Raw genomic sequence first — 20,669 nt, forward strand, 5'->3', positions numbered from 1 at the left:
GAAAAAATGTTCAGACGAATGTTCACCCTACTGTAGTTGTGCCTGTGATAAGTATTGCTCTGTGTGTGCGCGTGTGTGTGTGGGTGGGTGCGTGCATGCGTGCGTGTGTCCGCGTGTGCGTGCATACGTGCGTGTGTGTGAGCGTGTGTGCATGTGTGACAGAGGGCTTGAAAGCCGGACTCTCTGTACAAAATCTGGCCAAATGTCCTCCCTAGCTGTATCTGTGACTGTTCAGAATTGCTCTCTCTCTCTTTGCTTTGGCCACACAGAGAGCATCAGCAACACATACACAAAAGAGGCCATACAAGCCACAAGACAAGACGTAGACCATTTTACATAGATGCACCATACATAGGACATGGCATTACACACACACACACACACACACACACACACACACTCTAACACCCATTATAAAAAACAGAGTCTATAGGCACTACCCAAGCGTACGCACACGCACACACACACGCACACACACACACACACACACACACACACACACACACACACACACACACACAGAATAACAAATAGTATAAAAAAATCAGTCCATAAGAATGATTGCACTGCCCACTAGTAATTGCACTGTTGACCCACCAGTAATTGCACTATTGCACTATTCACCATTAAGTAGCTTCATTGATAGCGGTACTAGGGAGAACTTGAGTCTATTTAGCCTACATGAAGCCGGTATCTTTTGCCCAGAGGCATCAGCTCGTACTCTGTGTTTAGTACATCAGTTGGGTCTGTGGCTCCTAAATCCTTGTTTCCTAACTGTGTCCTCACAAATCTCATTTAAGGAGGATGGGGGCTGAGTCCACATTATTTTTACCTTCTTAACAAGGTTCTGGAGTTGTGCTTTAGGTTTCCCTGCCCTCTTAACAAGGTTCTGGAGTTGTGCTTTAAGTTTCCCTGCCCTCTTAACAAGGTTCTGGAGTTGTGTTTTACAGTCAGGTTACAGAACCATGTTGTGATGCCATAGCGTATTATGGATTGAATAGTTGCTCTATAAAACAACAACATTACGTACTCATCCACACCATGGATCATGGTTTTGAAAATCTGCATTAGTATTTGAAACTGGTCACAATGTTGACAAAAAGGTGATGACCCAACCCTTACACAACTTGTTAATCATCCAAATATAAACATTAATAAGACAGAATCCAATCCAATCCAATCCACTTTATTTATATAGCACATTTTAAACAAACACAAGGTTCCCAAAGTGCTGTACAGCAAGATAAGAAACACATTAAGACACCACAGAAGCACAATAATAGGATAAACTATTAAAATTAAAAAGAGATAAAAACTAACTAAAATAAAAGTAAAAAATAAAAGTAAAAAGACATAAAAAACTAAAATAAAAGTAAAAAGAGATAAAAACTAACTCAAATCCAATAAATTAAATAAAATAAAATAAATAAAATATACTGCCCACATAACACATCTACATACCATCAACACACTACCTGGGGTTAAAGGCCAGAGAAAGAGGTGAGTTTTAGCCTGGCTCTGGGCTCTGTCAAGAGCAGCTGGTCAGCTGACCTGAGAGAGCGGCTGGGAGTGTATGTGTGGAGCAGCTCAGAAAGGTAAGGTGGGGCAAGGCCATGCAAGGCTTTAAAAACAAATAAAAGAGTTTTAAAATTAATTCTAAAATGGACAGGCAACCAGTGGATTGAAGCTAAAATAGGTGAAATGTGCTCATACTTTCGTGTGCTAGTTAAAAGACGGGCAGCAGCATTTTGTACCAGTTGCAGACGAGCAATGGAGCCCCATAGAATAGCAGAATAGCAGTCCTGACATGAATCAGTCATGTAAATAAACATAATCAACTTTGTAATGGGCAGGAGTTGTAGTGAAGGCACATAGAACCAATGTGAGGGGTTGGATAGAGATTCCTCTATCTGCACACACACACACACACACACACACACACACACACACACACTGGTATTCTCTTCAGGATGAATTATGTGATTATGTCCTTCTCCATGAGCATGTGTGAGATTTTGAAGACGATAGATTAACAGTAAGGAAGGGCATGTCTGTTCCTTCACATTAGAGACACGTGTTTTCAGGTTACAGTCTGCAGGCAAAGTCTGGAGATTTTTTTCCACTACATTTGTTGTACCGTTATACAGTAACTTTCTAATAACCACTCAAAATATGATTACATCTTCCTCTTGTCTCTTGTAACACTGATGCCTTTAAAAGGCGGGAACTTCATCAGCTGATGTTAGTCCTCACACACTAAAATATATATGCTCATATTCTTTCCATCTCATCACTGATATGTTTTCTTTTTTGTTTGTTTGTTTATTGTTTTAGTGTGCAAGTCTTAACCATGTTGAGTGTTGTTGAAATCCTCCCAGGAGTATTTGAGTGACATGGCTGTTTGCGAAAGCCATTGTATGTAACAAAATATTTAATCTGCATTAATCCTAAAGCAGCACCAAAAAATGAGATTCTTGAAATCCTTGTTTTCTTCCAAATTGTGCATTTAATTGGCCAGGATTTGAAACGCCTCACTTGCAATATTCAATTTCATCTTGTGAAGTGTTATGATGTCAGTTGTCAGTCTGTTTTCAGGTCACTTATGGAATTACAGTACATGTATGTATTAAAGCACAAATAAAGTACATTTTGCTACCTTGGGGCATGGCATGGTTGTCATGGAGACAAGTTGTCCTGGATCAGCTGCGGTCCATCTCCAGGGATGGCACTGGGGAGCCCACGGAGGAGCTGGAGATTAATGGCGTTTACAAACGGAAGTTCAGGAGGAGCGTGACGGAATTTGCCACTCCTCCTTCTTCATCTGCCAGGTAACTTATTCTGCAGTTTACCTGCCGAAGCAACAGCATTGGCTTAACTCTGCTCACAACCCACCACCTCCCCTCACACCTCCAGTCCTCCTTAGGTGAGAATAAAGGGGCGTATGACTCTACAATATTGTGTATACATTATTATGACACAACAAAAAGGTCTGTGGTATAGATAGAAATAGAAGCACCATATAGTGCACTCTACCCTCAGGCAGTAACTGTAAAAGGCTTATTTTAATGGGGTATCTTCTGCACTGCCTGTTATTATTGTGTTGCATGACCGCTGGTATTCTGTCAGGAACCCTGAACTTAAAATAAACAAACTGCACAGGTGTGCCTGGGTGCAGATACGAATAAACAAACTGCACAGGTGTGTCTGGATGCAGATACAAATAAACAAACTGCACAGGTGTGTCTGGGTGCAGATACAAATAAACAAACTGCACAGGTGTGTCTGGGTGCAGATACCAATAAACAAACTGCACAGGTGTGTCTGGGTGCAGATACCAATAAACAAACTGCACAGGTGTGCCTGGGTGCAGATATAAATAAACAAACTGCACAGGCCTGGGTGCAGATATAAATAAACAAACTGCACAGGTGTGTCTGGGTGCAGATATAGATAAACAAACTGCACAGGTGTGTCTGGGTGCAGATACAAATTAATTTTGGCCTGCCACTGCCCACTTTGTGCCTCTATCACACCTGAACGGCTCACTTACCACTTGTGCAGCAATGCACTTGCATCCCCGTTATCACCAGGTCATATAGCTGTTAAAAAAACACCCAATAATTGGTTTTGAGTTTTAAAATCCAAGTCCAAGTTCATCCTGTTTTCTCTTCTCCTCCATCAGACTCCTGTCACTTCACACTGTTTCCACACACAGCACACAGAACCCTCCATCTGTCTGTTATCTGTCTGGCTCTCTGGGGGAAATCAGCAGTTAGAAATACAAATGCTGCTGATGCCCACGACTTCTCCAGACCACAACACTGCCACCTGTTGACATGACTGGATTCATTCAGCATTATACCGTACAGTAAAAAAAAAACGTACATCAGTGGTTCTCAGGTGTACAGTAGGGACCAGGCATGGACAGATTATGAACTTTCGGGCCCCTGGGCCCACATGTATTAAGGGCTCCCCACTAATTGTCACACATGTGGAAGGGGGGTTTGGGGGTCCTCCCCCAGAATTTTCTTCATTTGTTTGATGTGATTTCCTGTATTCTGGTGCATTTTGGTAGCTTAGAAATCTAGACACACCCTAGCGGCAGCAAATTACATTTGCTTCCAGGGGTAGTCTAGCAACTCTCTGTTGGCTTGTGAGCTCGAAAAATTAAACTTCTATCAGGCCAATCAAATCGTCTATAGAGTCGTTAGGGGGGCATAACATAATGATTGATGGCAGAGTTGCAACGGTTTGGCTTAAATTCCCTGTTACTTGAAAACAAAGAAGATGGATATTGCTTTTGGCCAACAGTGTGACACGAGTTACGCTTGTTTTGAGATGGCAAAAGTTTGAACTAGCCAACTAGCTCCGTTGGTGGGAAAACGCATGGGACTCAGTGCTGTCCTTTTGCGTGCAGAGGGAATTTGAAAGACAACCGATTATCCCACCCCTCGGACTGAGCACTGCGAACGGTAAGTGCCCAGACCCTACATTTTAATGTGGGTCTGGCTCGTCAGGCTAGCATTTTGGGGATGGCCAATACTAAATTCAATCAGATTCATAGCCTACATCCTGATGTGTTGATATTGAGGCAATGATTCCATGCAAAGGCTTGGGCTTCAGGGCACCCTGACACCTTGGGCCCCTGGGTCTGGGCCCAGAATGCCCGTGCAGTAATCCATCCCTGGGACCAGGGTCCCAGAGTTAAATGAACATTGGTATCAAAAGGATCTAGCCTACTACTAGGACCATGGGCGTCGGAGGCATTGTAAAAGTGGGTGGGACATTTCAGAGGGGGGCTATGGGGGTTCTCCCCCAGAAAATTTTTTTTGGACTAGATGCAATTTCCTGAATTCTGGTACATTTTAACAGGTTATTTAGATACTTCTATATAACAAAATAAAGCCAGCCTACGAAATTAATTAAATGGGGGTCCAAACTAACAATTTTAAAAAGTGGGTGGGTGTTTTGTAAGAATTTAAGAAATGTTTGTATATTTTAACTTTTAAATGCATCAATCAGGTGCACTTTCAAAATAAATTCAGAGGTCAAACTTGCTTATTTTTATGGAAATATTTGTGCTGTAGCCTAAGCTATTTTGCACTTCAGAATTATAACCATGCACACACAGGTGGAATAGTTATGGTGATATTGCAATAAGTTCACAACCACAAAAACATATGCTACATTTCACAGTTCAGAAATGTTCAAAAATGTGTGTACATTTCAGCACTCAATGAAATTATGCAGAAGTGGTCACCTGTGTTATTCAGCTGGTTTATTTAAGATAATATATTGGTCATTGTAATGGCCATAGCCTATAGCCTACATGCTATTCCTTTTTCAGGATGTACCCATATCTGCATGATGTGAATGTTTGCATATGGCTTATGTCAGGCTTTATATCAATATTTGTGTCTCGTTATTTGATTTTCTTCATATTTTTGCATTATTGTCACTAGGAAGCATGCCAATATAAATATATTAATTTATCTGTAATGGGATTGGCTGGAACCTGACAATATAAGAACCATGATGGTGGGATAATCTATGGCTGAGCAATTTACAAAAATGTATGTAGGCCTACTGACAAATAGTTTACATTAGAATACATTATGATTTCGCCCTAATGAGGCTATGTAGAAATGTGTTGCAATTTCAAAACCGGATTACTCAGGAACCACTTATTGCACAGAGGCATGCTTTATATCCTCGTATTCGGTACGGTTTGCTGTTTATTGTGATATTGGGTTTGCCACGTGTTGTGTGAAGGGTTAGTGAAATATTAAACCGAGAGTAATGGGTGTGCACTGTGTGCAAAATCCAAATATGATTAGCCTAAATTGCACCTTGGTTCAATGTTAATTTTCTCGCGAACCATTTATCACAGCAACTTGGCGCTAATATCATTGGAAAGCTTAGATTCCGCACGTTCACCTGATGTGTGATATCATATGTATAGGTTTAGTTTAGTTGAACCTCATCTGCCAGGTATTTGACCTACCAGGTTGACACTTCAGCGTGAAAAATACTCAATAATACTCAAAGCATACCTGCAGCCGGGGAAATGCGGGGGAATGCGCCTGGGATGGCTTCTGAAGTATATCGCAAATGAGAGAAAATTTAGAAAATTCCACAGACAGGGGGTGCTCTTGAACCCTCTCACCGTCTCTGAAAGCATAACCGTGGCTCAACAGGTAGATCTATAGATAGGCTAAACTCATTTTTCAGGCATCTGACCGACCGGGTTGACACTTCAGCGTGAGAAATCGGGGGTGTGGCGTGTGAGTGTGTGAAACTAATCAAATGCGTGTGTCTCACGGCCAATGCGTGAGAGTTGGCACCTATGAGTAGGTCACATTATGTATGCAGCTTGTCATGATTAACAAAATGAACGGGCACTTTGACCCCGATCTGCACGCAACAAGGAAGCAACACGCAGAAGAATCGAAAGTGAAAGAAAGTTGTTACTCAGCAGCTTCTCGTACGCTAGTGTTTGTTAGCACGTAAGGAAAATGGCAGAGGCGATTTCAAGTAACGACGACATTTTAATGTGCTCGATTTGTTTGGATCTACTGAAGGATCCAGTGACTCTTAACTGTGGACACAATTACTGCACGGGCTGCATTAAGGGCTGCTGGGATCAGGAAGACCAGAAGGGAGTTTACAGCTGCACACAATGCAGACAGACATTCGCTCCAAGACCCGTTTTAAACAAAAATAATGTTGTTGCAGAGCTTGTGGAACAACTAAGGAAGACCAGAGTGCACGCTGCCCCTCCTGCTCTATCTACTGCTGGACCTGGAGATGTGGAGTGTGATGTCTGCACTGGGAGAAAACTCAAAGCCGTGAAGTCCTGTTTGGAGTGTCTGGTGTCTTACTGTGAAATCCACTTCAAAGTTCACAATGATGCAAACCCGAGAAAACACTTAGTGGTTGATGCCACAGGCCAGTTGCAGGAGAGGATCTGTTCTGAACATAAGAAGGTGTTGGAAATATTTTGTCGTACTGATCAGAGTTGTATCTGCTATCTGTGCACGATGGACGAACATAAAGGCCATGACACAGTCACAGCTGCAGCAGAATGGAAAAACAAACAGGTGAGTACTGGAGCTACACGTGTGTCTTCATTTTATTTGAGAGGTCTGATACACAAATAATGTGTTTTTAACAGGAACATTATACTTCTTAAAGTTTACTGATTTTTTGCAGACTCTTGTTCTCATTAGAGAACTCACAATCCAGGAAATCATTAGCAGGTGCAAAGTGCAAAATGTTGTATAACCTGTTAAACATTGACATGGCAGCATCAACCTGAATGTGATACGGCGGGTCCAATATACAGGTTCTGACCCAGCTTGATTTTTGTTTAATGCTTTAAACCAGTTCTCCAACTGAAAAGAGTTCATGTTATTTATATTACCTGTTCATCAAGACATAGCAATGGGCTACATGTATTTGTAATCATTGTTTTGATAAATAAATAGGAAGCATAGTTGAGTTTGTCTGTATTTCTATGAACAGAAGCAGTTGGGGCAGACCCAGAGGAGATTCCAGCAGAGACTCCAGGAGAGAGAGAAGGAGCTGCAGGAGCTGAGGAAGGCTGTGGAGACTCTCAAGGTGAGAAGATAACAGCAGACTGATGAAGGTTTCAGCTTTCAAATGTTATTGTCATTAATATCACAGATCATGGATACTCATAACATCAATACTCAGAATTAGTTTTATCCTTTTGCTTAATGATGGATATAATAGCAGACACACACAACATTAATAGACATTAGGAACTAAGCTGCAAAATCAATAACATTAATGCTTAATTCTCGGGGTCAAAATTGGCAGTACTGTAAAGAGTTCTAATTCTTGTGTCAAATTAAGCCTGTGATATAACTGCTGAGTTCTGGGGGATGAAAGAGTTAACATTAGCAGTATCACGTTGTAATTCCACCTTCTTGGGCTAGATTGTTGTGAGCCCAGTGAGTAACTGAGCCTCTGCTATCATCTCTACAGCACTCAAAGAACCACTGACACCATGAAACACTTTCAGCTTCACCTCCCTCTGTGTGTCTCCTGCCCTCCTCTTTGTGTGTCTCCTAACAGAGCTCTGCACAGACAGCAGTGGAGGACAGTGAGAGGATCTTCACTGAGATGATCCGCTCCATTGAGAGAAGGCGCTCTGAGGTGACAGAGCTGATCAGAGTTCAGGAGAAGGCTGAGGTGAGTCGGGCTGAAGGACTCCTGAAGCAACTGGAGCAGGAGATTGCTGAGCTGAAGAGGAGAGATGCTGAGCTGGAGCAGCTTTCACACACAGAGGATCACATCCATTTCCTCAAGGTAACATTGACCTGCCCTCCTGAAACTGAACATAAATGTAAAGAATAAGACAAAATATTGAGTTGATAGCTTTCTGTGAAATATATGACATATGTCCAAACATCAACATTGTGGAATAAAACTCTGTATGTGAGCTGTATGATGTTTGATGAGGTAACACATAGATTGTATTGCTTTACATGCAGTATGTACAGTATTTATCTAACATGCACACACACTTAAACACACTAATGCACAATTACACACACACACTAAACCAACTGATGAACTTCATTATGTCTGCAGCATTTGGGGGAAACAGCCCTGACTGAATATTCAGGTGGCCTGTCTCTTCTTGTGTGTTTCTCTCTGCAGAATGTTGTCAGTCACTGGTGCTCCTTGCAGTACAGTTCCAACCAGCATGACCTTCATAATAAACTGTTCAACTCTTATATTTTTCTCGGTAGAATATTCCATCCTTCAGAGATTCTCCTCGCTCTAAAGACTTACCCAGCATAACCTTCAGCCAAAGTTTCTCTTTTGAGGCTGTGAAGGAATCTGTCTCTGCAGTGAAGATGCAGCTGGAGGAGAAACTGGAAGACATTTTCAAGCAGGAAGTAGCCAAGATATCTGCAAAAGGTTGGACAAATATCTAGAATGGGCACAATTATGAACTTTTACAACACACTGTTATATTCAAACAGTTTTGGATTAATTTCACTCTGTGTGTTCTGTGTCTCTCAACAGTGGCACAAATCAAGATCATCCAGTCTTTAGAATGTAAGTCTGTCATTAAGTTACATTTCCCAAAAAGTAGAGTACACACAAAAGAATAATATGCAACGCAAGATGTGCGTTTGTTTGTTTTGTTGATCCTGGGTGAATGAGTGTCTCTGTGTTGGTTCCCAGATACTGATCCTGAACTCCCAGTCAGAAGAACAAACAGTAAGGAGGTGCTGCCACCAGCCAGTAAGTCTTTACTCACTGATTCTAACAGCCTCCAAGTCTCTACATTTGGGGTCAAGCAACGGAATGATGGTCTCACTGAATCTTTTCATCTTTAAAACATTCTTTCAGATATCAAACCTATAAAGGCATGGGGGTTGTGGCTGGGCCCCAGAGTTAAGATCTTTACATTTATCAATAACAACAAACAAAAGCAGAAGCTGAGATCAGAGATAGAGTTAGAATTCAGCTTTAACAAACAGTAACCTTATCATTTACTCCAAACCACTAGATTACACCAATTACTTCTGCAGTTGTCTTGTGATAATGAACTGATTGTGGTGGGTTAGAACTGAAGGTCCTCTAAACATGCCCCTACCCTCCTAATGAAGATGAGGGCCTCTAAACATGCCCCTACCCTCCTAATGAAGATGAGGGCCTCTAAACATGCCCCTACCCTCCTAATGAAGATGAGGGCCTCTAAACATGCCCCTACCCTCCTAATGAAGATGAGGGCCTCTAAACATGCCCCTACCCTCCTAATGAAGATGAGGGACTCGTCAGTGGGAGGTTGGAGGCCTTTAAGATTTAAGTAGCTGGGGACTCATAATGCCACATAACATTCTTTATACAACCTCTACTGATTTGATTTGAAAATGAATATGCCGTCATCATTATATAGTCTCTTTATACTGCAAAATCTAAGTTTTTGGTAGTAAAGTGACATGTTCTGTTTCAGTGTCTGATGTCCAGGCTGCTTGTCCTGAACCAGTGACCAGAGAGGAGCTCTTGCAGTGTAAGTTGGACACAAACAAACACACGTGCACACCACCACACACCACACGTGCACACCACCACACACCACCCTGCTACACCACCACGCAAACACACATGCACAACTCCACTCCTCTCTAAAAAAAAAAAATCGCCCATTTAAAATCCTACCTTATCAGATGTAATATTGAACCTTTATTTCGATAGACTTTATTTGTATGTCAGTAATTACCAACGACATATACAATGTTTTATATGACAGGTCATGTTAGACATCATTTTAGCAGTAAACGCAAGTAGGCTGCAACCCTGAATATTTGAAGTAGGATATGGATTCACTTACATTGGGACAAAACGGGACAGAAACCTCAGTGTGCGGTGTTCACTGAATTGCTGGCTCATGAGAGAAAACGCCACATGGAAACAAAGCTCATCTGTCAAAGACAAACCTGTCGAGTACTTTGAGAGGTGACATGAGGAGTTGAAGACTTCACAAATGTAATGCCAAACATCAGCATGTTCCAAACAAGTAGGCCTACAGGCACTGTGTGTGTCCTACCATGTAGCTCAGCGTATTCCGCTTGATTGCTAAAAAAAATACATGGGTCGTACACACACACACACACACACACACACACACACACACACAGCCACATACATATGGGTCATGACTTTGTAAACATGGGGAATTGTGGGTCCCAAAGAAAAGATCAGTTAAGAACCACTGCACTAATGTACTGTATGCAATCACACAAATAAATATGCACACACACACACACACACACACACACACACACACACACACACACATACTCACACACAGGCACATACTCACTCTCACACACACACACACACACACACACACAGGCACATACTCACACACACACACACACACACACACACACACACACACACACACACTCAGGCATACATACACAGACACACACACACAGGCATACACACACACACACACACACACACACACACACACACACGCACACAGACACATACACACAGGCACACACACACACACACACACACACAGTCTCACAGACAGATACACACACACACATACACACACACACACACACACAGGCACATACACACACACACACACTGGCACACACACAGGCACATACACACACACAGGCACACACACACACACAGGCACACACACACACACAGGCACACACACACACACAAGCACACACACACACAAATGCTAGTCTAGAGAAACGGCATGAAAATGTGATATCATGATTATAGTAGAGAAACGGCATGAAAATGTGATATCATGATTATAGTAGAGAAACGGCATGAAAATGTGATATCATGATTATAGTAGAGAAACGGCATGAAAATGTGATATCATGATTATAGTAGGCTACCCAAAATGATCACGGTAATCGGCATTATTGCAATACGACTAAAATGTGCTGAGTTTTGCCCTAAACCTACCAGCTGTCCTCCAAGCACAGTAGCAACAAAACTAAAGGTCAACAGAACCACATTCATATGCTATAGTGTCTTGTCATAAAAGTGGTGTGGCTCCTTTAAGACTCCGTTTGTGTGAGTTCTGGAGCATCCTATAATTCAACTCTCCAACTTGATCTAACTATAGTGTACATCATCTGATTTAAATATTTACAGGTATCAAGGCTATATTTAACATTTAGCATTTATTTTCTATTTGGCCCGTAATGAAATCATGCACTGAACAATTTAACCACAGCTCAGCTTTAAGAAACGTAATATGCATGCTTAGCATTTTGTGAAACTACATTGGAAAAACTCTGGTTGTACAGTTATCTAGGCAATATTGTTAACATTTATTTTGTATTTGGCCTTATCATATATGACAAAAGCCCAACGTTGGAGACCGTGTAGACATTTGCTTGCTTCTGTCTGCCTCATAGGTCTAAATAGCAGCGTGTCGCGGGCCGGATTAAATAGGCCTACGGGCCAATTCAAAAGAGAACTATTTACGTGAGAATATAAGCCTGTGAAGATATAACGCAGATCCACAGATCTCACTAGATTTATGTCTATGCAGTCATCCTGAAATAATATAGCAGTGGCACATGAAAGCATAGTGACAGTTTCTTAATGGTAGTGAAGTGAAAGTGAAGCGCTGCACCAGTGCCTATAGGCTATGCTGCGGTGGCGGCTCAGTACGAGTTGTAGAACTTCAAATCAGCGCGATTTACCCTTATAGGCTGGTAACGTTAGGCTACATGATCCCTACAGACACTTTCTTATTTTTAACCGTCAATAAGTATGAAAATTAGACCGGATCTGACTATTTGTGGTACGCTAGCTCTACCCGCCACAGTGGCTGGTAAGTTGACCAAATTCACACGCCAGCGCACAAAACTATACTATTTGGCGGGGGGCGGGTGGTTAATTTCCATCCCTGACACGCACACACACACACACACACACACACACACAGTAACATTACAGTTTTTTTCAATCGCTAACAAGCACTTACCCATACTTCAGATACTTTTTCTAAACTCTTAACACAGACTCACACCTACAAAACACAATTGGCTAAATGGATAATTTTCTTCTCAAAAACACATTTTGTTGAATATATACTAACACATCTTTCTCTGCACACACTAACACTAACACACCCAGTTCAGCACATTTTTTCCACAAAAATAAGTCACGCTGAAAGGCATATATGATTCTAACTGTCTCACTGAATTGCATTATGCACACTCAATTCTCACTGGTATCTGCTAGACAACAAGTACCAAAACATGATTAGTTCATAGATTTCACATGTAAAATACATTTTATACAACCCACCCCCATCTTGCCTGTTCATAATTCTGAATTGTGTGCATGTGTGCTTGTACATGTTTATATTTATGTGTGTGTGTGTGGGTGTGTGTGTGTGTGTGTGTGTGCGTGCGTGCATGTGCTTGTGTGTGTGCCTGCGTATGTCCCTGTATGTGTGCATGTGCATGCATGCGTACATATGTCTACTGTGTGAGTATGTGTCATACTTACTTACTGTGAGTGTATGTGTGTGCGTGTGTATCTGTTTATGCACATGTGTGCATATGGAATGGGTTAACATGACCCCTGGAGGCAAACATACGCAAAAAATTGGTCATACTAGGCCCTACGGTTCTCAAGATATTCACAGAAAACTCTGTTGGTGTACGGTCACTAAATGTACACATAGATTATTTTATTGTATGGCCCTCCATGATATTCACAGAAAACTGTCTCCGGCCACCTACAGCCAGTTGGTGTACAGTAACATAAATTAATTTATTGTGTGGCCCCCCATGAACGGAATTCCACGAAACTTGGCGTGCATTCGGAGGGTGTCATAATGATCCTACACTTCCAATTTCGTTCACTTTTGACTATGTTAGGTCACAGTTAGATCACAGATACCTGCGATTACAACACCTCATTTTTACTTTTTTGTTTTTAACTAGGTGGCGCTATACATGAAATGAGTGGTTATGGAATGGGTTGACATGGCCCCTTAACCTTCTAACACTGTTCTGGTCAAAAATGACCGATTTACACATTCCCTGTACCATAAATATGCCATTTTTCACCAGATTGCCTCAAAATCTTATGATATCCTTCACAAAAGGCTTTTGAACACATAGAATTTTTTTTGACTACTTTCTTTGAATTTTGAGTGATTTATTCAATGTAGAAACACTTTTTTTGTTTACGGTCAAAAATGACCGCCATAGGAAATGAATGGGAAAGAGTATAATTTTCATCCAGGAGATAAGACATCTCCTTACACACACTCCTACAACTTACCACCAATGTTCTCTGTTCTCACACACATGCATGCATGTACACACAGAAGCACACACACCCACACACACAAACAGACACACATAGTACACACACGTACACCCACTCACAGATACACACACACACACACACACACAAACAGACACACATACAGTACACACACGGACACCCACTCACAGACACACACACACACACACACACACACTCAGTACATGTTGTCAGTTCATATTGTCATGTTGCCACTTGTACGTGTGAACCACCAATGTTCACACTCATACAGAAACACACCCACCCACACACACACAAGCAGACACACACACACACATGTACACCCACTCACACACACCCACACACAGTTCATGTTGTCATGTTGCCACTTGTGCATGTGAACCACCAATGTTTGCACACACAGCCATGCACACACACACAGAAACACCCCCCCCCCCACACACACACACACACACACAGACACATACACACACATGTACACACACACACACACACACACACACACACACACACACACATACACATACACAAACATGTACACACACACACACAGTTCCTGTTGTCAGTTCATGTTGTCATGTTGCCACATGTGCAGGAAAAGCACCAATGTTTGCACACACATGCATGTACACACACGGAAACACACACACACACACACACACACACACACACTCAGTACATGTTGTCAGTTCATATTGTCATGTTGCCACTTGTACGTGTGAACCACCAATGTTCGCACACATACGCGTTCACACTCATACAGAAACACACCCACCCACACGCACACAAACAGACACACACACACACATGTACACCCACTCACACACACACACACACAGTTCATGTTGTCAGTTCATGTTGTCAGTTCATGTTGTCATGTTGCCACTTGTGCATGTGAACCACACAGCCATGCACGCACACACAGCCATGCACGCACACACAGAAACACCCCCCCACACACACACACACACATGTACACACACAGACACATACACACACATGTACACACACAGACACATACACACACATGTACACACACACACACACACACACACATACACAAACATGTACACACACACACACAGTTCCTGTTGTCAGTTCATGTTGTCATGTTGCCACATGTTCCCACAAACACACATGGTGTAGATGTTAATGTTCTCATAAGGGTCTGTTTACAATAATGTTCTATTAAATAATACTTTTTGTCATGATATTGGTGTTTAAGAGCAGTTAAAACTGTCCGGTCAAATTTGACCGCGAACAGTACATTAAGGGGGGTAGCAACGAACAGTGTTTAAAGGTTAAGATCAACATACAAAAAAAGGTGGTCCTCCTCCTGTCTGCCCTACCCTCCTTTCGGGGGGTCCAGTCCAGCGGGGGGGCTACAGATCAAAACGAAAAACGATGGTTCAATGCTATCCATGTGGGGCTACATGCCCACCAAGTTTCGTGTACCCCGGTCTTTCAGTGTCCCGGGAATCCTTGGCGGAAATTTGGCCATGCGAAAAATAAAATAAAATCTGACTAAACCTATATGAGCGCCGGTTTTCCTTTTTTCCTGTTTACTACAGGAGGTTCAGTAGAAATACCGTTTACAGTAGAACAGAAAAAGTTTTACAGTATTGCTTACAGTGAACAAAATGTCCATGAAACTCACAACAAAAAAACAACAGGGAAAAAGCCCAGATAAAAAGGGGGGAACTAAAAAAAAGCATAAAATTACTGTATCTAATCTCTGCGAACTTCAGGGTTAGGCCACATGTTTTCATCAACATTGCATCTGAGGTTTTTATACTGTATCTAAGGTTTAGAATATTGTTTTTTCTATTGTGGGATGTTGTGTGTTAACATTCGTAAATACTGCAAAAATAATCCATAATTTTGTTGGGAGGTATAGCTTGTTTGTTAAGAAAATGTAAGCATTGTGAAAATGTGTTCACTGACTGCATATTGTGTGAAAACAACATGAAATGTGTGAATGGTATGGTCACAAAAGACCAATGCTGTGCTAATTGTGTTTAGAGTTTTGAAAATGTGACAACTGGTTAGACAAACGCTTGTTAGCGACTGAAAAAAATATATATACACACATACAGAGGTGGGACCAAGTCACTGTTTGGCAAGTCACAAGTAAGTCCCAAGTCTTAGCACTCAAGTCCAAGTCAAGTCCCAAGTAAATACAGAGAAGGGCAAGTCGAGTCCAAGTCCAAGTCTCATCAAAGCCAAGTCGAGTCCAAGTCCAAGTCCCAATCTTTTTCAAGTCCTGAACAAGTCATCAGGTACTCTTCACTTAATAATGGCATTATTAGACTATCGATCATAATTTTAACACTTCCATCTAATCCTAAAAGATTTTTTTTTTTATAAATACAGATTAAAATATGTTCAATGTTTCTGTCTTTTACGATATATGCATGCGCATACAATATACACATGTGCATACCTGAGTAATCTGTACAAAACGGATAGCTACATGACAAATAAAAATATTGTTTTTCCAAATTTCGGAGCCCACTGTAAGGATGAGTAATAATTTGACTGATGGCATTTCACTGCGCTAGGCCACAGATTTGCCTGCAAACAATTTATTAGGCTGTCTGCCAGTGGCGACTCATAAGGGAAGCCAAGGTCAACACTTTTATATTATTTAAAAGATAATAATGACACAGTAATTTTGTTTTAAAGTATTCATTTCTTAAGAAATACTACACATGTGATGCTGTTTATCTCATTTGTAAATGGTTCACTGTCACTTTAAGCCCATTGTGTGCCACTGTCCACACATTCTCATAATGATCTTTTTTACCAGCTCCATTCCTATGGCTAGTCCACAAACTCAAACATTGTTTGTGCCACATGAATAGCACAATATTAACAATGATAAGCATTATATTAAGTTGGCACAAACAGCTTTCATTCCTTTGGAAATAGATGCATGTATGACATGATGCTTGCTTGACATTTTCTGTTTGCAATTAAATGTGAATTATGAGCCTGGTAGCCAGTAGCCACCTAGCTAGCTGAGTGGAATGCGTTTCAATCGGCATATCAATGTGCTTCATGTAAACAAATTATTGAATAGGCCTACTTCAAGACTCACCATTTCCATTAAACAAAGGCAAAGACAACTCTTCATATTCTTGTCCACTTTCCAAATCACAGTGAGTGCAGCCTATGTCATAGTGACCTGGATCTCATAGTTTAGAACAGTAGTGAGAACCGGATAAATCCGCAATTTCCCCTAATCTCGTATTTGTTGCCTTCATGATTTCCTTTTATACGTTTCTTATATTTAAAAGAAAATATCAATCATCATCAACAATGACAAGCCAGCTGGAACCTGCCACTCGTTTTCTCTCCCTCTCGTGCGTGCTTAGATGGGGTTCTCAATTAAATGGAGTAGGCTAGCATAAGTTCAAGTTGGATCTTAATGGAGAGGACTCGAAAAGTATCATCTTTATGTAACATGCTGTTGGTGCATTTTGACATTGTAAACGTTCTCTAACAAGAGTGCAAATGCAGTTTGCAGTAAAGCTACTAGTTATTAGCTAAATGTTGGTCGTTTCTCTGTCTCTTGGTGCCCTACACACAGTGCGTAACGCATGTGGGGGTAGCGGCAGCACTGAACTGTGCTCTGGACTGGCCGCTTGTCTCCGCTATTTTTTTTTTTTTTTAGTCGCGGAGGGAAAGCATCTCTGGGGTGACTGGTCCACGATCAGGAAATTTAGTTTTTGACTCGAAAACACACACACACACACACAAAATAGTAATATTACATTCACACACATACACACACACACACACAAACACACACACACACACAGTAACATTAAATACTCATATAATACATACACATGCAGACACACACACACACACACAGTAGCATTAAATACTCATACAATACACACACACACACACACAGTAACATTAAATACTCATACAATACATATACACACTCTCTCTCTCACACACACACACACACACACACACACACACACACACACACACACACACACACACAGTAACATTAAATACTCATATAATACATACACATGCAGACACACACACACACAAACATAGTAATATTACATTCACACACACATACACAAACATACATGTAGTAATATTACATTCACACACACACACACACACACACACACACACACACACACACACAGACACAGGCACATACACACAGACGCACACACACACAGGCACATACACACACAAACATAGTAATATTACATTCACACACACATACACAAACATAGTAATATTACATTCACACACACACACACACACACACACACAGACACAGGCACATACACACAGACGCACACACACACACACACAGGCACATACACACACAAACATAGTAATATTACATTCACACACACACACACACACACACACACACAGACACAGGCACATACACACAGACGCACACACACACACACACACACACACACACACACACACAGGCACACACACACACACACAAACATAGTAATATTACATTCACACACACACACACACACACACACAGTAACATTAAATACACACACACACACACAGTAACATTAAATACACACACACACACACACACAGTAATATTAAATACACATACAATACATACACACACACACACAGACGCAATAACATTAAATACACACACACACACAGTAACATTAAATACACACACACACACACACACAGGCACATACACACAGACGCGCGCACACACAGGCACATACACACAGACGCACACACACACACACACACACACAGTAACATTAAATAAACACACACACACACACACACACACACACACACAGTGACATTAAATACACATACAATACATATACACACACACACACACACACACACACACACACACACGCACGCAATAACATTAAATACACACAGGCACACACACACACAGGCACATACACACAGACGCACACATACACACAGGCGCACACACACATACACACACACACACACACACACACACACAGGCACATACACAGACACACACACACACATACACTCTCACACACACAGACACACATACAAACACACACACACACACACACACACACACACAGTAGTCTAAGTGTGTCCTCTTCTCTCTTCTCCTCCATCAGACTCCTGTCACTTCACACTGGATCCCAACACAGCACACAGACACCTCCATCTGTCTGAGGGGAACAGGAGGGTGGAGTGCAGAGCTGAGCTCCAGTCATATCCTGATCATCCAGAGAGATTTGATGGGAGGTATCAGGTGCTGTGTAGAGAGGGTGTGTCTGGACGCTGCTACTGGGAGGTGGAGTGGAGAGGGCAGCGGGGTTATATAGCAGTCTCATATAAAAGCATCAGCAGGAAAGGAGGTGTTGAGTGTATGTTTGGAGGTAATGATCAGTCCTGGAGTCTGCTCCCCCGCAGCTCCAGCTCCTCTTTCTGCCACAATGATAAACTGACTAAACTCCCTCTAGTGGCCAGCTCCAGAATAGGAGTGTATGTGGATCACAGGGCAGGAACTCTGGCCTTCTACAGCATCTCTGACACAATGACCCTCCTGCACAGAGTCCAGACCACATTCACTCACACACTCTACCCTGGGTTTTATATAGGCACTGGATCATCAGTGAAGCTGTTGTGAGCAACACTGTATACAGCAGGACAGAAATGTAAAGACCCCAGATACAGATAGATGCTGACCAGATACGTGACACGTGTGTGGTGGTGGGGCATTACGTGATGTGGACTATAAGTGGATATTTATGAGCTTGTACTCAAGAGATTAAAAAAGATGTTTGGTGTATGATGAAATATACACTTATTGTTGCAACATAGCTGATATGGCTGCCCCAAAAGACTTGCATACAAAATGTACCATATGTATGGGATGTTATGGTAGATGTTGCATTTATTTTTTAATAAATAGCCCACATGATCACTACTGTTGATGGAGTATGTTTCATCTTTTTGAGTCAAGTAATCAATGAAAATAAACCATGTTTGTTTCTCAAACCTTTTATAATTGTTTGTTAAAATTGTTGTTGAATAAATAGCAAAGGGCCTGGGGGTCAGACATCAGTACATGATGTGGGAGTGTGTGTGTGTGTCAGACTGAAACTAGGATCAAAAGGTCAGATCAGTCCTGGAGTCTGGCCCTCTCTGGCTCTGGTTCCTCATTCAGGCACAATAATGAAGAGACACATCTCCCCCTAGTGGCCAGATACCAGAATGGGAGTGTGTGTGGATCACAGGGCAGGAACTGTCAGAATCTCTGACACAATGACCCTCCTGCACAGACAGGCTAGGTCCTATATCAGCAGTGAAGTTATTGTGACTCAGTTACACATAGATGCTCTTAGCACTACACACACACTCATGTACAGATCATCTCATCATAGCACATCATGGGTTAGTAGCGCTACACACACACACACACACATGCACAGATCACATCCCATTACAGGTTAGTAGCACTACACACACACTCATGCACAGATCACATCCCATTACAGGTTAGTAGCGCTACACACACACTCTTGCACAGATCACATCCCATTACAGGTTAGTAGCACTACACACACACTCATGCACAGATCACATCCCTTCACGGTCGCTGCATCAGCGCCATGGCCAAGAAGTTCCACCCCGAGCACTTCGTCTGCGCCTTCTGCCTCAAGCAGCTCAACAAGGGCACCTTCAAGGAGCAGAACGACAAGCCATACTGCCAGGGCTGCTTCATCAAGCTCTTCAGCTAGAGCCCAATACCACTGCATGGACCAGCGCTAGTGTGTGTGTGTGTGTGTTTG

General features: G+C 41.9%; 2 protein-coding genes across 7 annotated transcripts in view; one reads left to right on the forward strand and one right to left on the reverse strand.

The window, feature by feature from the left end:
• The window catches only part of LOC121714956 (tripartite motif-containing protein 16-like), a 964,796-nt gene that overhangs the window by 478,390 nt on the left and 465,737 nt on the right, over nucleotides 1-20,669 (reverse strand). The window lies entirely within an intron of this gene.
• LOC121714942 (tripartite motif-containing protein 16-like) lies at nucleotides 6,449-19,809 on the forward strand. Of its 5 annotated transcripts, none has more exons than XR_006033486.1 (8): nucleotides 6,449-7,100; nucleotides 7,525-7,620; nucleotides 8,101-8,334; nucleotides 8,781-8,952; nucleotides 9,061-9,093; nucleotides 9,223-9,282; nucleotides 9,651-10,054; nucleotides 18,990-19,073. XR_006033486.1 is itself a non-coding variant. In XM_042100193.1 (8 exons), the coding sequence occupies exons 1-8, from the start codon at nucleotides 6,516-6,518 to the stop codon at nucleotides 19,502-19,504; spliced, it is 1,764 nt and encodes a 587-aa protein (XP_041956127.1). In that variant the 5' UTR covers nucleotides 6,454-6,515; the 3' UTR covers nucleotides 19,505-19,809. The 5 variants fall into 5 exon arrangements, 4 of the variants coding, with proteins under 4 accessions (XP_041956127.1, XP_041956128.1, XP_041956129.1 ...); XM_042100193.1 differs by having other exon boundaries at nucleotides 6,454-7,100; nucleotides 9,223-9,278; nucleotides 9,982-10,054; nucleotides 18,990-19,809; XM_042100194.1 differs by having other exon boundaries at nucleotides 6,455-7,100; nucleotides 9,998-10,054; nucleotides 18,990-19,809.

Source organism: Alosa sapidissima, chromosome 8 (genome assembly GCF_018492685.1).
Source record: "Alosa sapidissima isolate fAloSap1 chromosome 8, fAloSap1.pri, whole genome shotgun sequence".
NCBI classification, from domain to species: domain Eukaryota; kingdom Metazoa; phylum Chordata; class Actinopteri; order Clupeiformes; family Clupeidae; genus Alosa; species Alosa sapidissima.

Excerpts from the sequence above, each read along its gene's own strand:
- LOC121714942 (XM_042100193.1), top strand. The coding sequence starts at position 6,516 with ATGGCAGAGGCGATTTCAAGTAACGACGACATTTTAATGTGCTCGATT. Across the intron at positions 8,335-8,780 it reads ATCACATCCATTTCCTCAAG|AATATTCCATCCTTCAGAGA; the intron begins GTAACATTGACC and ends TTTTCTCGGTAG. Across the intron at positions 9,279-9,981 it reads GTAAGGAGGTGCTGCCACCA|ACATGTTCTGTTTCAGTGTC; the intron begins GCCAGTAAGTCT and ends GGTAGTAAAGTG.